Source organism: Oncorhynchus gorbuscha, linkage group LG20 (genome assembly GCF_021184085.1).
Source record: "Oncorhynchus gorbuscha isolate QuinsamMale2020 ecotype Even-year linkage group LG20, OgorEven_v1.0, whole genome shotgun sequence".
In the NCBI taxonomy this organism is placed as follows: Eukaryota; Metazoa; Chordata; class Actinopteri; order Salmoniformes; family Salmonidae; genus Oncorhynchus; species Oncorhynchus gorbuscha.
This window is the reverse complement of record NC_060192.1, coordinates 27,139,730-27,157,749: the sequence shown is the minus strand read 5'-3', so window position 1 is coordinate 27,157,749 and position 18,020 is coordinate 27,139,730. Positions and strand designations below refer to the sequence as shown.

Below are 18,020 nucleotides of genomic sequence, written 5' to 3'. Positions count from 1 at the left end.
CTTCAAAGTAGCCACAGTTTGCCTTGATATCTGCTCGCACACATTCTCTCAACCAGCTCCTCCTGGAACGCTTTTCCAACAGTTTTGAAGGAGTTCCCACATATGCTGAGCATGTGTTGTCTGCTTTTCCTTCACTCTGCGGTCCAACTCATCCCAAACCATCTCAATTGGGTTGAGGTCGGGTGATTGTGGATGCCCAGTCATTTGATGCAGCACTCCATCACTAGCCTTCTTGGTCAAATAGCCCTTACACAGCCTGGAGGTGTGTTGGGTCATTGTCCTGTTCAAAAAGAAATGATAGTCCCACTAAGTGCAAACCAGATGGGATGGCGTATCGCTGCAGAATGCTGTGGTAGCCATGCTGGTTAAGTGTGCTTTGAATTCTACATAAATCACTGACAGTGTCACCAGCAAAGCACCCCCAAACCATCACACCTTCTCCTCCATGCTTCACGGTGGGAACCAGACATGCGGAGATCATCCGTTCACCTACTCTGCGTCTTACAAAGACACTGCGGTTGGAACCAAAAATCTCAAATTTGGACTCATCAGACCAAAGGACAGATTTCCACTGGTTTAATGTCCATTGCTCATGTTTCTTGGCCCAAGCAAGTCTCTTCTTCTTATTGGTGTCCTTTAGTAGTGGTTTCTTTGCAGCAATTCGACCATGAAGGTCTGATTCATGCAGTCACTAAACAGTTGATGTTGAGATGTGAGATGCATTTCTTAGGGCTGGTAACTCTAATGAACGTATCCTCTGCAGCAGAGGTAACTCTGGGTCTTCCTTTCCTGTGTCGGTCCTCATGAGAGACAGTTTCATCATAGGACTTGATCGTTTTTGCGACTACACTTGAATAAACTTTTAAAGTTAATGAAATGTTCCATATTGACTGACCTTCATGACTTAAAGTAATGAAGGACTGTCATTTCTCTTTGCTTATTTGAGCTGTTCTTGCCATAATATGGACTTGGTCTTTTACCAACTAGAGCTATCTTTTGTATACCACTCCTACCTTGACACAACACAACTGATTTGCTCAAACTCATTAAGGAAATAAATTCCACAAATTAACTTTTTACTTCTTATGGCTGGGGGGCAGTATTGAGTAGCTTGGATGAATAAGTTGCCCAAACTAAACAGCCTGCTCCTCAGTCTCAGTTGCTAAGATATGCATATTATTATTAGTATTGGATAGAAAACACTCTAAAGTTTCCAAAACTGTCAAAATATTGTCTGTGAGTATAACATTACTGACATTGCAGGCGAAACCATGAGGAAAATCAAACCAGGAAGTGGCTTCTATTTTGAAAACTCCATGTTCCATAGACTGCCTTTGCTCCATTTAAAGGGATATCAACCAGATTCCTTTTCCTATCGCTTCCTCAAGGTGTCAACAGTCTTTAGACATAGTTTCAGGCTTTTATTTTTAAATTAGCGAGAAAGATAACATCGTGTCATTGTATGGCTGGGTGCCAGCAGCGTTTTGTATGCGTAACAGAATTTGGGCAGCCATTGCCTTTCCCTCTCTGACTGAAAAAGACAGTTGCGGTTGAAATATTATCAATTAAATATTTTAAAAAGAACCTGAGGATTGATTATAAAAAACGTTTGACATGTTTCTGTGGACATTACGGATACTATTTGGAATTTGTCTGCGTTGTCTTGACCGCTCTTTCCTGTGGATATCTGAACATAACGCGCCAAACAAACTGAGGTATTTTGGATATAAAAATCATCTTTATCGAACAAAAGGAATATTTATTGTGTAACTGGGAGTCTCGTAAGTGAAAACATCCGAAAATCATCAAAGGTAAAAGATTCATTTGATTGCTTTTCTGATTTTCGTGACCAAGCTACTTGATGCTAGGTGTACATCATTTTTTGTCGAGCGATCGATAAACTTACACAAACACTTGGATTGCTTTCGCTGTAAAGCATATTTTCTAAATCTGACACGACAGGTGGATTAACAATAGGCTAAACTGTGTTTTGCTATATTGCACTTGTGATTTCATTAATAAAAATATTTTTTGTAATATTATTTGAATGTGGTGCTATGCAATTCAGCGGTCGTTGATAACAATTATCCCGTTAACGGGATGGCAGCCGTAAGAATTAACAAGGCACACCTGTTAATTGAAATGCAATCCAGGTGACTACCTCATGAAGCTGGTTGAGAGAATGCCAGTGTGCAAATCTGTCATCATGGCAATGGTTGGCTACTTTGGAGAATCTCAAATATATTTAGATTTGTTGAACACTTTTTTAGTTCCTACATTATTCCATTTGTGTTATTTCATAGTTTTGATGTCTTATTATGTCACTATTATTGTACAATGTAGAAAATAGTACAAATAAAGACAAACCCTTGAATGAGTAGGTGTTCTAAAACTTTTGATTGGTACTGTGTACTGTATATACATATATATAAAGACACTGCAACAAGTGAATCTTCAATAATGGCGAAGTCTCACTCAGAGTTTAATTGCAATAGTTAGATAGTGGAGCCTTGTGATTCTTCATACAAATAAAAACATGACACAGTAAAAATGTAGGAGTGTAGGATTGATTAACCATCATGATTTACAACCAGCATGTTACATTGTAACAAGCACGTGCGGCTGTTACAACGTAACAGTGCAGTTTTTACAATGTAATATGTGATGCTGTTTCAATGTAACAACAATCTGAAGTTGAAGGCAAAATTGGACTAAATCATATTTTCAATAAGCTATTAGGTGGCCTAATAACGCCACCGTACATGTTTCGTCGACAATAAGCAGTACATTAAGCCTTTTAATTGAGAACGTTGTAGAGGAGGTCATATGAACCAATCCGACCTACCTTCCTCTGCTGTCGACAGAAGCAAACACTCCAGCAGGACCAGCCAAAGTGGGGCAATGCGACTGGATATGAACTCCATAATGGCATCCAGAATATCCGTAATATAAACGAACTCCTTCGGTTGTGTGTGTCAAAAAGGTTAAACTGGTGATTTACTGGCACCGTCAACTGGGCCGTGTACCCATTGGCCGCAACACTGACCACATCTGACACGGACAACAGTTCAAAACACCAGTTTCACTGGGGAAGGAGTGAAAAAAATGTGGTCACAATATTACAAGGAAAACCTCGCTTTGACTGACGGTGGGAAGTCAATGTCTCATGGAATAAGTCGATACAAATTAAAAACACCAGTTTTTTAAAATCTAGAATAGTCAATAAAGTATTAACTCTCATACTAAGAAAAACGTTGCTTTATAGCACTAGAACATATTGCATATAGTGGCTATACAATTATATAGCGGAGTTGTCCTATGATCTTGTCCCATGTCCCCCCTGTCACATTCAAGAAGGGGGACGCATGTAGATAAAACTTATCGTATCATTGGCTGTATTCGTTCCACTCTTTGTCCATGAACCCTCGACGACTTCTCCCAAATCTCTTCTCAATTCGATGTCTGCAGTCAAGGCACTTGCAAAAAACTCAATTGTCGAGATGAATGAAAATCATGTTAGTGCTGTGTTCTGTTAGTTTCTTTACAAACGACCAGATCCAAAATTGTATTGATATTTCTGTAAATTCCTCCCCAAAAATTAAGTGGATAGCTGGTCGGGAACAACTGCGTGTCTCTGCCCTTGTCTTTAGGCTGTTCCCAATGATGTAGAACGATGTACAAATCACAGAGCTGAAATATTTTTTTTAACGAGAAATCACTCTCAAGAAAAATAAACTAGAAACAAAAAGTTATACACTTATCCCCGTCCACTCAGTAACCTCTCACTAGGGATATTTCAACACATTCAAAGCCGAATAGCACTAACAAACACTGACTGCTTACGCCCCGCCTCCGTGCACACAGTTTTGTCCAACCATAGGTCAATTCGAGCTGTAAGTCAAAAGAATATGAAAATCAACGCATTCGCCCGACCCATTTTTGTGATATTTTTTTGCAATTGTGTATATAAGAGGGGAGAGCTGTTACTTCCTTTTCGTTGTTGCGAGCTTCGGTAGCCTAAGTGCCGGGAGTGATATTGTTCATACCAGAGAGTTATCATGTTTCATTCATGACACACAAATTGAAATAGCCAACAGGTATTTGATATACTTTTGCAGTGTTCTCTTTTATGATATTTAGTTTCATTCCAGTCAGCTCTGTAAGCGATACATACTCGGCCTCCCGAGTGGCGCAGCGTTCGAAGGCACTGCATCTCAGTGCTAGAGGCGTCACTACAGACCCTGATTCGATTCCAGGCTGTATCACAACCGGCCGTCACCGGGAGTGCCATAGGGCGGCGCACAATTGACCCAGCGTCGTTCGGGTTTAGCCGGGGTAGGCCGTCATTGTAAATAAGAACATGTTCTTATCTGACTTGCCTAGTTATATAAAAAAAAAATACAGGCTACTACAATATCAATGGAAAAGAAACCTGAATGTTGTTGGTTTCATGTCATTCCCATGCAAATGCCCTTGTGGATTGGCCTGTTATTTCCTCCGCAGTGACTTCATTAAAGTTATGGAGCGGTTGGTCCTTTTCTTATGTAAATGATTTGGAAGACCCATGGTGGAAAACAACTAGTAGCAGCGAAAGACTGCCAGTGCTGAGAACGAGAAAGCTTGAGAATGAATCAGGTCTAAACTGTGTCTGAAAGTATAAACAATGCTTATTATGATACACATTTGCTATACTATGATTGGCCTTTATTATGGAATTGGTCTGCAGGACACACAAAGGACATTTCCTGTGTTCTAAGTTATTTTTTTATTAATTTCTTCATGGTTTGTAATGTTCTACAAATGTTTTCACACCACACATAGACGACTTAACATACACATATCTCTCAGGCATTTCCTCTTGAGGCATTAGGTGAGTTAAAACTCCTTGTCCTACACAGAAAATGTGAAAATGTAAGTTAATGTACCTTGCTAAATGTGATAATAATCTTATAAATCGACTGTGTATAATAAAGGAAGTATAAGCAATGGTGTTGAGTTGAGCTATTTGCTCTGTACTTTGTACTTTTCCCAAAACACTTATATGTCACAAATGGGCTCCCGAGTGGCACGGTGGTCTAAGGTGCTGCATCTCAGTGCTAGAGGTGTCACTACAGACCCTGGTACAATTCCAGGCTGTATCACAACTGGCTGTGATTGGGGGTACCATGGGCTGCGCACAATTGGCCCAGCGTCGTTAGGGTTCGGCTGGGACAGGCCATCATTGTAAATAAGAATTTGTTCTTAACTGACTTGCCTGGTTAAATAACTAAACAAATAATATTATATGAATGGTATGCACACAACCATACCTACATTTGAGTCATTTAGAAGACACTCCTCCAGATCGACATAAATGAGTAATTAGGGTTAAGTGCCTTGCTCAAGAGCACATCGACAGATTATTCACCACTAGGCTACCTGCCTCTACCTATTATGCTCATTGTGCAGATGGTGTAAGCAGCTGTGTGTTGCAGTGAGAAGTGTACTCGGTTGTGCTCTTGAGTCCAAGGTGGCCCAAAAAAAGCCTCGGCCCGTGGATAAACTGGGTCAAAGGAATGTGCTTAATGGGGTCAGGTCTGACTGGGCTTTAATCCCAGGCCCGTCTTACGGCTGTAAGCACATGGTATCCTGTGACACACACTCCTGGGCACGATTCCGTTCAGACACTACAGGGGTTCCAAAACTTTTCACTCTGGCCAACATCCCGCGCATGCCACGTGTACAGTACTTCAATGGGCACAAGCACTGTTCATGACACAAACCTTGTTAGCAGAGAGACATTTTGATTGCAGGTTTAAAGCTTATTTCCTGCAATTCTACACATTTTGTCATGGGGTGCAGAGAAAATGTTGCACTTTTAAAGCAAATCTCCTTGAAATTCTATACATTTTGCCATGTCTAATATGTATTCATGTGATATTTGAGTGACTCGAACATTACTACAAAATGGGCTAAAAAACCTAGCTAAAAAAACTGTGTTTTGATCTGGACATTTCTGACAAGATATACTGAACAAATAAATGCAACTTGTAAAGTGGTGGTCCCATGTTTCATGAGATTAAATGTAAAAATCTGAGAAATTTCCAACATGCACAAAAAGCTTATTTCTCTTAAATTTTGTGGACAAATTTGTATACATCCCTGGAGACAATAAAAGGCCACTTTAAAATGTGCTGTTTTGTCACACAACACAATGCCACAAATGTCTCAATTTTTGAGAGAGCATGCAATTGGCATGCTGACTGCAGGAATGTCCACCAGAGCTGTTGCCAGATAATTTAATGTTAATTCCTCTGTCATAAACCACCTCCAATGTTCATTTTGTATGGTGTCGTGTGGGCAAGCGGTTTGCTGATGTCAACGCTGTGAACAGAGTGCCCCGTGGTGGAAGTGGGGTTATGGTATGGGCAGGCAGAAGCTATGGACAACCAAAACAACTGTATTTTATCGATGGCAATCTGAAGGCACAGCGATATCGTGACGAGATAGCCCGTTTTCGTGCAATTCGTCCACTGTCATCACCTCATGTTTCATGATTGGGGACATTGCCCAGTGTAGGTTGCTGTTTTTCAGATGGGATGTTAAACATTCTGACTTCCTGTGGTCAATAAAAGATCCCATGGCACTTAATTGTAAGAGTAGAGGTGTTAACCCCGGTGTCCTGACTAAATTCCCAATCTGGCCCTCAAACCATAATGGTCATCTAATCATCCCCAGCTTACAATTGGCTCATTCATCCCCTCTCCTGTAACTATTCCCCAGGTTATTGCTGTAAATGAGAAGGTGTTCTCAGTCAACTTACCTGGTAAAATAAGGGTTAAATAAAACTAAATTCATGATCATGCACAGCCCCATGTTGCAAGGATCTGTACACAATTCCTAGAAGCTAAAAATATCCATGGCCTGCATACTCACCAGACATGTCACTCATTGAGAATGTTTGGGATGCTCTGAATTGATGTGTACAACAGTGTGGTCCAGTTCCTACCAATATCTGCAACTTCACACAGCCATTGAAGAGGAGTGGGAAAATGTTCCGTAGGCCACAATCAGCAGTCTGGTCGACTCTATGCGAAGGAGATGTGTCGTGCTGCACGAGGTAAACGGTGGTCACACCAGATACTGAGTGTATCTGATCTATGCACCTACTTTTTTTGTGAACAACAGATGCATATCTGTATTCCCAGTCATGTGAAATCCATAAATTAGGGCCTGATAAAAATACATTTACATTTACATGTAAGTCATTTAGCAGACGCTCTTATCCAAATATTTCAATTGACTGATTTCCTCAGTAAAATCTTTGAAATTGTTGCATGTTGCGTTTATATTTTTGTTTAGTATATAAATAGCTCTCTAAGGTATGAAATGACTGACACGACAAGAGGAACTGATGATGCACTTCCCAATATAGAAATGTCACCTTGTGCATTCTACTATTACAACTTCCACGAGTAAGTCGGACTGAGTTCCTTAAAAAACCAACACCCCCCTGCTGCCAACCCACAACACAACAGCAGCAGAAAACACCCTATCTGCCAATGTGTTAATGTGAATTCAAGGAAGAAGTTGGCCCGGAATAAGGTTGGATCAGCAAGTTTCTCAGAGAAGGCCTGCATCCATAGTGAGCCATAAACCCCATGTTCCCTCGCATATAATGGTAAAAGCTCGGAGGGTGTTGGGTGAGACTTTTCTCTCTGGGGTGAGACTGACACGGTGGAGGTGAGACATGGTGGAGGTCAGAACAGAGGAAACCACAATAATAAGTGAAAGAAAGACACATCGGGAAGAGCTGAGACTGGCACAGTGCCACAGAGGTGTGAAGTCTGCTGTGGTTCAACGTCAGTCCATGTGTGGTGTGAATGGGGAGGGAAGGCCATCAAGCAGCCACTGTTCTACTATGGCTTCAGGGCATTTGATGCTACTGTTATGTCCGGGCCAAAACAGTTCCATCATCTATCTAGCCCCCGACAGTGGAGCAGGTGTGAGGTAGCAATGACCAAAGGTTTATAGCTACTTTCAGATATCCCTCTGCTTCTGACACTCATCCCAACATTTAAGTCATTTACCAGGCGTTCTTATGCAAAGCAACTGAAAGTGTGCATACAGCGTGTGCATACAGCGTGTGCATACATTTTTCAGACTGGTACCATAGGGGAATAGAACCCACAACCTCGGCATTGCAAGTGCATTGCTCTACCAACTGCACCACACAATACCATCCATAATAGTCTTCCCATCCATAATATTGATGACTAATTTATGACTGCACAGTCTCTGTAATTCCCCCCAATGCTTTCATCTGCAATCCTCCTCAGCCCCCCTCTTCCCACCATGATCACATCTGTAATTGGGATATCAAAATGGAAACAACTTGAAAATATGGCATTGCCATGGTGACCAGGGAGGGTAGAAAGGTGTGGGGAGGGTAGTAAATTGTGCTGTGGAATGCATGATTAAAATAATAACGCAGACACCAAATAGTTCATTACGCAAAAGAGAGCGGGATAGGATGGGAATGAGAGAGGAGGGGGAGATGAGAAAGACACCGAGGATACAGGAAGAGAGAGTGAGCCTGTCAGGTAGAGGAGAGGGAGAGAAGGACACCGAGGATACAGGAAGAGAGAGTGAGCGTGTCAGGTAGAGGAGAGGGAGAGGAGAAGGACACCGAGGATACAGGAAGAGAGAGTGAGCGTGTCAGGTAGAGGAGAGGGAGAGGAGAAGGACACCGAGGATACAGGAAGAGAGAGTGAGCGTGTCAGGTAGAGGAGAGGAAGAGGAGAAGGACACCGAGGATACAGGAAGAGAGAGTGAGCGTGTCAGGTAGAGGAGAGGGAGAGGAGAAGGACACCGAGGATACAGAAAGAGAGAGTGAGCGTGTCAGGTAGAGGAGAGGGAGAGGAGAAGGACACCGAGGATACAGGAAGAGAGAGTGAGCGTGTCAGGTAGAGGAGAGGGAGAGGAGAAGGACACCGAGGATACAGGAAGAGAGAGTGAGCGTGTCAGGTAGAGGGAGAGGGAGAGGAGAAGGACACTGAGGATACAGGAAGAGAAGAGTGAGCGTGTCAGGTAGAGGAGAGGGAGAGAGAGAAGGACACCGAGGATACAGGAAGAGAGAGTGAGCCTGTCAGGTAGAGGAGAGGGAGAGGAGAAGGACATGAAGCACACATAGAGAGAGTGTGTGGGTGGGTGTATGAGGGGAAGGGGAGAGGAAGGGGAGAGGGGGGTAGCCGATATGGAGGCGAGAGAGGGGAGAGAGAAGGGAGAAGGAAGGGATGGGAGAGGGAGAGAGAGGTGAGAGAGAGGGGAGAGGGAGAGGAGAGAGAGGTGAGAAAGCTGTGAAAGGACTGTTTCATGGCTCATGGTCTCGTGTTTGGCAACCAGGGAGACTTTCAGCAGAACACAGCAATAAGTCAATCGAACAGAACCAGACACTCTGAGTCTTGCAGACCATACAACATACACTGTGCTGCCATACCAGGTTCTACCCCTATCCCATCCCAACATAACATAAACACACCCCACCCCCCTTCACTTACAACCCCTCCCTACAAACCTTTAGCCCCACCCATCGAAAAACAGCCCACCACAATCCAAACACCCATATATCCTAATATTTCCTAACACCGCCAAATGTTTGAGATGGATGTAACAATGTTACCAAACACAGACCAGTTCTGCCTCTTACCTCCAGTATGTGTCTGTTAACCCCACACTTTACCCCATATCCTTGTGACACCCTATTCATACAACTAGTAACCCCACCCTGGTCCTCCACTACCTCCAACAGTACACATTTATATTGTATCCCTGGTCCTCCACTACCCCCAACAGTACACATTTATATTGTATCCCTGGTCCTCCACTACCCCCAACAGTACACATTTATATTGTATCCCTGGTCCTCCACTACCCCCAACAGTACACATTTATATTGTATCCCTGGTCCTCCACTACCCCCAACAGTACACATTTATATTGTATCCCTGGTCCTCCACTACCCCCAACAGTACACATTTATATTGTATCCCTGGTCCTCCACTACCCCCAACAGTACACATTTATATTATTACCCTGGTCCTCCACTACTTCCAACAGTACACATTTATATTGTAACCCTGGTCCTCTAGTACCCCCAACAGTACACATTTATATTGTATCCCTGGTCCTCTAGTACCCCCAACAGTACACATTTATATTGTAACCCTGGTCCTCCACTACCCCCAACAGTACACATTTATAGTGTATCCCTGGTCCTCTAGTACCCCCAACAGTACACATTTATATTGTAACCCTGGTCCTCCACTACCCCCAACAGTACACATTTATATTGTAACCCTGGTCCTCTAGTACCCCCAACAGTACACATTTATATTGTATCCCTGGTCCTCTAGTACCCCCAACAGTACACATTTATATTGTAACCCTGGTCCTCTAGTACCCCCAACAGTACACATTTATATTGTAACCCTGGTCCTCTAGTACCCCCAACAGTACACATTTATATTGTATCCCTGGTCCTCTAGTACCCCCAACAGTACACATTTATATTGTATCCCTGGTCCTCTAGTACCCCCAACAGTACACATTTATATTGTTACCCTGGTCCTCTAGTACCCCCAACAGTACACATTTATATTGTATCCCTGGTCCTCTAGTACCCCCAACAGTACACATTTATATTGTATCACAGGTCCTCTAGTACCCCCAACAGTACACATTTATATTGTATCCCTGGTCCTCTAGTACCCCCAACAGTACACATTTATATTGTATCACAGGTCCTCTAGTACCCCCAACAGTACACATTTATATTGTATCCCTGGTCCTCTAGTACCCCCAACAGTACACATTTATATTGTTACCCTGGTCCTCCACTACCCCCAACAGTACACATTTATATTGTATCCCTGGTCCTCTAGTACCCCCAACAGTACACATTTATATTATTACCCTGGTCCTCTAGTACCCCCAACAGTACACATTTATATTGTTACCCTGGTCCTCTAGTACCCCCAACAGTACACATTTATATTGTATCCCTGGTCCTCTAGTACCCCCAACAGTACACATTTATATTGTAAACCCATCCCTTTAACAGAGGTATCCATCCGTAGTCCTGGGATTTCAAATCTCATTGCGCTAAACAACCCTATGAGGAGCCAGTTCAGACGGTATCATGTGCTCATAAATGAAACAGTAATGGAATACTGTTGTTGTGACCTGAAGTGCTGAGCCACAGTAAGGAACATGTGGATGAAACAAAGGCTGTACACCATGAGGGTGGGGTGGAACATCAGCACAGAGCGCAGGTGAAGGGACCTGCCAGAGCATTCACACACACACACATCCATACTCACAGGCCACACACATCCACACTCACAGGCCACACACACGTGAAGGACTTGATTTTCCAGCTCAAAGTGGTTTACAAAGTAAGGAGGTGGGGGGTTCCCCTCATCCTCGCACACATTGCAGTGCCATGTGTTCTGGCTTCACTGAACACACACACACACACACACACACACACACACACACACACACACACACACACACACACACACACACACACACACACACACACACACACACACACACACACACACACACACACACACACACACAGGAAGCATCTTTGTTGTGTGATTTCCTAAAGGGATAAGGGTGGGACTTGAACTCCCCTGAGTGTCAGGAAGGTGGGGGGGACACAGAGAGATAGAAAAAAGGTAATCAATGAATTTGGGAAACACACAAAAACACCACAAGCAAAAGGAAAAATAAACAAATATAAGATGCTGCAGTAGGTGAAACTGGAGAAGATAAGAGCCTGCAGTAGGTGAAACTGGAGAAGATAAGAGCCTGCAGCAGGTTAAACTGGAGAAGATAAGAGCCTGCAGCAGGTTCAACTGGAGAAGATAAGAGCCTGCAGCAGGTGAAACTGGAGAAGATAAGAGCCTGCAGCAGGTTAAACTGGAGAAGATAAGAGCCTGCAGCAGGTTAAACTGGAAAAGATAAGAGCCTGCAGCAGGTTCAACTGGAGAAGATAAGAGCCTGCAGCAGGTTAAACTGGAGAAGATAAGAGCCTGCAGTAGGTGAAACTGGAGAAGATAAGAGCCTGCAGCAGGTTAACTGGAGAAGATAAGAGCCTGCAGTAGGTCAAACTGGAGAAGATAAGAGCCTGCAGTAGGTTAAACTGGAGAAAACAACAGCCTGCAGTAGGTTAAACTGGATAAGATAAGATGCTGCAGTAGGTTAAACTGGAGAAAATAAGAGCCTGCAGTAGGTTGAACTGGAGAAGATAAGAGCCTGCAGTAGGTGAAACTGGAGGTAAGTCGCTCTGGATAAGAGCGTCTGCTAAATGACTTAAATGTAATGTAAATGTAAGATAAGAGCCTGTAGTAGGTGTAACTGGAGAAGATAAGATCCTGCAGTAGGTTAAACTGGAGAAGATAAGAGCCTGTAGTAGGTGAGACTGGAGAAGATAAGAGCCTGTAGTAGGTGAGACTGGAGAAGATAAGAGCCTGCAGTAGGAGAAATTGGAGACCACAGAGAAGTTCTTACAAAAATGACATTTGAGCACCCCCTGGAGGCCAAATGTATTTTTCCTCTTCACAGGCTGAGAACCAACGTTATCTTGCATGGTTTCTGGCTTGGTACCAAATAACAACATGGAATCTTCAACCCCCCTCCCCAAAAAGGTGCCATGACACTGCTTTTTTTCAGAAAGCTTATTTTAATTATTGTGTTGTTTTTATAGCTCATTTACAACAAGCAATTCACTGAAATGAAACATATTAGTTTGCTTGATATTGTTATCCTTTGCAAGATAAATCATTTTAAACATATTTTCAGCATCAGTTGACTTTGTCGTAATTTATCATCAGTCTTTTCAGTAAAAATGAATATATATTTTGTTTAGGAGTATCACACTATGATATGGATGACAAACAGAGAATAAGAAATACATTAGATTTTTCAAATAAACAAATTGATAGCATATTATTCCATTCATGTAGAATGTTTGTTCTTGTGTGTGTGTGTGCATGTGTGTGTGTGTGCATGTGTGTGTGTGTGTGCATGTGTGTGTGTGAGACCCACCCAAAGTGACGTGTTCCTGTGTATTAGAGGTTGTTGCAGGGCTGTGGGCTCAGGTCCCAGTGCTGAGGCTCTGATGGTTTCTCTAATGTCCAATCAGCAGTGTGCATGGCCAGAGTCCCACGCCCCACACGACCCCAACATCTCTGTATTTACAATAGTTCTGGCCAGTCCCCCAAAACTGACAATGTGCAACAACAACAAAAAAGTATACAATAAAATATACAGACTTCTAAGTGAGTAAAACTGAAAGAGCGAGAGCAGTTAACAATACATAATCAATCCAAAACATGAACACTTTCCATCTCTCACTGGGGAAAGCAAGTGAGCCAAAATAAAGGAACAATAATATGAACGGTCATTTCCACCTGTAACTTCACTCTTTTAAACATCAAATCAAAAGCTCTAAACAATGTTTAAATAAATGCAAACTAGTGTTGCATGAATTCATGTTGTATTCTGTCTGATTCTCACTCAATACCTGTATTAATGCTATCAGTGCAAATTATTACTAGGCTTGTATATATTTTAAAGACACACAAACCCACTCTCATTTCATATCATCATTACACCATTGCACTAAATCTCAAGAGCCTGGCCCTCACACACACAGACACTCACAGTTCCTCCAACCAGGAAGTGACATGTGTAACTGGAGATAAATAATTGAGGCTCAGTTATATCTCAGTCACATCTCAGTTACATCTCAGTTATAGTCCAGTTATATCTCAGTTACATCTCAGTTATAGTTCAGTTATAGTCAGTTATATCTCAGTTACATCTCAGTTACAGTTCAGTTACAGTTCAGTTATAGTCCAGTTATATCTCAGTTATAGTTCAGTTATCTCAGTTATATCTCAGTTACATCTCAGTTACATCTCAGTTACATCTCAGTTACATCTCAGTTATAGTTCAGTTATAGTCCAGTTATATCTCAGTTATATCTCAGTTATATCTCAGTTATAGTTCAGTTATATCTCAGTTATATCTCAGTTATATCTCAGTTATAGTCCAGTTATATCTCAGTTATAGTCCAGTTATATCTCAGTTATAGCTCAGTTATAGTTCAGTTATATCTCAGTTATATCTCAGTTATAGTTCAGTTATATCTCAGTTATATTCAGTTATAGTTCAGTTATATCTCAGTTATATCTCAGTTATAGTCCGGTTATATCTCAGTTATAGTTCAGTTACAGTTATATCTCAGTTATAGTCCGGTTATATCTCAGTTATATCTCAGTTATATCTCAGTTATAGTTCAGTTATATCTCAGTTATAGTTAGTTATAGTTCAGTTATAGTTCAGTTATATCTCAGTTATAGTTCAGTTATAGTTCAGTTATAGCTCAGTTATAGTTCAGTTATAGTTCAGTTATAGTTCAGTTATAGTTCAGTTATAGTCCAGTTATAGTTCAGTTATAGCTCAGTTATATCTCAGTTATAGTTCAGTTATAGTTCAGTTATAGTTCAGTTATAGTCCAGTTATAGTCCAGTTACATCTCTTTTATAGCTCAGTTATAGTCCAGTTATAGTCCAGTTATAGTCCAGTTATAGCTCAGTTATAGTTCAGTTATAGCTCAGTTATAGTTCAGTTATAGTTCAGTTATAGCTCAGTTATAGTTCAGTTATAGTCAAGTTACATCTCTTTTATAGCTCAGTTATAGTCCAGTTATAGCTCTGTTATATCTCTGTTATAGTCCAGTTATAGCTCAGTTATAGCTCAGTTACATCTCTGTTATAGTCCAGTTATAGTCCAGTTATATCTCAGTTATAGTCCAGTTATAGTCCAGTTATAGTTCAGTTATAGTTCAGTTATAGTTCAGTTATAGTTCAGTTATAGTTCAGTTATAGTCCAGTTACATCTCTTTTATAGCTCAGTTATAGTCCAGTTATAGTCCAGTTATAGTCCAGTTATAGCTCAGTTATAGCTCAGTTATAGCTCAGTTACATCTCTCCAGTTATAGTCCAGTTATAGCTCAGTTACATCTCTGTTATAGTCCAGTTATAGTCCAGTTATAAACCAGTTATAGTCCAGTTATAGTTCAGTTATATCTCTGTTACAGCTCAGTTATAGTTCAGTTATAGTTCAGTTATAGCTCAGTTATATCTCAGTTATATCTCAGTTATAGTTCAGTTATAGTCCAGTTATAGTCCAGTTATAGTCCAGTTATAGTTCAGTTATAGTCCAGTTATAGTCCAGTTATAGTTCAGTTATAGTCCAGTTATAGTCCAGTTATAGTTCAGTTATAGTCAGTTATAGTCCAGTTATAGTCCAGTTATAGTCCAGTTACAGCTCAGTTATAGTCCAGTTATATCCCTGTTATAGTCCAGTTATAGCTCAGTTACATCTCTGTTATAGTCCAGTTATATCCCTGTTATAGTCCAGTTATAGCTCAGTTACATCTCAGTTATAGTTCAGTTATATCCCTGTTATAGTCCAGTTATAGTTCAGTTACATCTCTGTTATAGTCCAGTTATATCCCTGTTATAGTCCAGTTATAGCTCAGTTACATCTCAGTTATAGTTCAGTTACATCTCTGTTATAGTCCAGTTATAGCTCAGTTACATCTCAGTTATAGTTCAGTTATAGTTCAGTTACATCTCAGTTATAGCTCAGTTACATCTCAGTTATATTTCAGTTATATGTCTGTTATAGTCCAGTTATAGTTCAGTTATAGTTCAGTTATAGTTCAGGTATAGTTCAGGTATATCTCAGGTATATCTCAGGTATATCTCAGTTATAGTTCAGTTATAGTTCAGGTATATCTCAGGTATATCTCAGGTATAGTCCAGTTATAGTTCAGTTATATCTCAGGTATATCTCAGGTACAGCTCAGGTATATCTCATGTACAGCTCAGGTATATCTCGGGTATAGTCCAGGTATATCTCGGGTATAGTCCAGGTATATCTCAGGTATATCTCAGGTATAGTTCAGGTATTTCTCAGGTATATCTCAGGTATATCTCAGTTATAGTTCAGGTATAGCTCAGGTATAGTTCAGTTATATCTCAGGTATAGTTCAGTTATAGTCTCAGGTATATCTCAGGTATATCTCAGGTATAGCTCAGGTATATCTCAGGTATATCTCAGGTATATCTCAGGTATAGTCCAGTTATAGTTCAGGTATAGCTCAGGTATAGCTCAGGTATATCTCAGGTATAGTTCAGTTATAGTTCAGTTATAGTTCAGTTATAGCTCAGGTATAGCTCAGGTATATCTCAGGTATATCTCAGGTATAGTCTCAGGTATAGTTCAGTTATAGTTCAGGTATATCTCAGGTATATCTCAGGTATATCTCAGTTATAGTTCAGGTATAGCTCAGGTATATCTCAGGTATAGTCCAGTTATAGTTCAGTTATAGTTCAGTTATAGTTCAGGTATAGCTCAGGTATATCTCAGGTATAGTCTCAGGTTATCAGTTATAGTTCAGTTATAGGTTCAGTTATAGTTCAGGTATAGTTCAGGTATATCTCAGGTATATCTCAGGTATATCTCAGGTATATCTCAGGTATAGTCCAGTTATAGTTCAGTTATAGTTCAGTTATAGTTCAGGTATATCTCAGGTATAGCTCAGGTATATCTCAGGTATAGCTCAGGTATAGTCCAGTTATAGTTCAGTTATAGTTCAGTTATAGTTCAGGTATATCTCAGGTATATCTCAGGTATATCTCATGTATATCTCAGGTATATCTCAGGTATAGTCCAGTTATAGTTCAGTTATAGTTCAGTTATAGTTCAGGTATATCTCAGGTATAGCTCAGGTATATCTCAGGTACAGCTCAGGTATATCTCAGGTATAGTCCAGTTATAGTCCAGTTATAGTTAAGTTATAGTTCAGGTATAGCTCAGGTATATCTCAGGTATAGCTCAGGCTATATCTCAGGTATATCTCAGTTATAGTTCAGGTATAGTTCAGGTATAGTTCAGTTATAGTTCAGGTATAGCTCAGGTATATCTCAGGTATATCTCAGGTTTAGTTCAGTTATAGTTCAGGTATAGCTCAGGTATATCTCAGGTATATCTCAGGTATAGTCCAGTTATAGTTCAGTTATAGTTCAGGTATATCTCAGGTATAGCTCAGGTATATCTCAGGTACAGCTCAGGTATATCTCAGGTATAGTTCAGTTATAGTTCAGGTATAGTTCAGTTATAGTTCAGGTATAGCTCAGGTATATCTCAGGGTAGTTATCTCAGGTTAGGTATAGCTCAGGTATAGCTCAGGTATATCTCAGGTATAGTCCAGTTATAGAGTTCAGTTATAGTTAAGTTATAGTTCAGGTATAGCTCAGGTATATCTCAGGTATATCAGTTCAGGTATATCGCTCAGGTATATCTCAGGTATAGTCCAGTTATAGTTCAGTTATAGTTCAGGTATAGTTCAGGTATAGCTCAGGTATATCTCAGGTATAGTCCAGTTATAGTCCAGTTATAGTTAAGTTATAGTTCAGGTATAGCTCAGGTATATCTCAGGTATATCTCAGGTATAGTCCAGTTATAGCTCAGTTATAGCTCAGGTATATCTCAGGTATAGCTCAGGTATATCTCAGGTACAGCTCAGGTATATCTCAGGTATAGTCCAGTTATAGTCCAGTTATAGTTAAGTTATAGTTCAGGTATAGCTCAGGTATATCTCAGGTATAGTCCAGTTATAGCTCATGTATCGCTCAGGTATAGCTCAGGTATAGTCCAGTTATAGTTCAGTTATAGTTCAGGTATAGTTCAGGTATAGCTCAGGTATATCTCAGGTATAGTCCAGTTATAGTTCAGTTATAGTTCAGTTATAGTTCAGGTATAGCTCAGGTATATCTCAGGTATAGCTCAGGTATATCTCAGGTATATCTCAGGTATACAGCTCAGGTATATCTCAGGTATAGTCCAGTTATAGTCAGTTATAGGTTATAGTTCAGGTATAGCTCAGGTATATC

The 18,020-nt window shown here is 40.7% G+C and overlaps 1 protein-coding gene across 1 annotated transcript in view; it reads right to left on the bottom strand.

The window, feature by feature from the left end:
* Positions 1-3,830, bottom strand: part of LOC124006768 (ephrin type-B receptor 4a-like) — a 54,312-nt gene extending 50,482 nt beyond the window's left edge. The window contains exon 1 of the mRNA XM_046316905.1: positions 2,846-3,830. Within this exon, the coding sequence (XP_046172861.1) occupies positions 2,846-2,924 (79 nt within the window). The 5' untranslated portion in view covers positions 2,925-3,830. The remainder of the gene's footprint in view (positions 1-2,845) is intronic.
* Between the last annotated feature and the right edge of the window lie 14,190 nt (positions 3,831-18,020).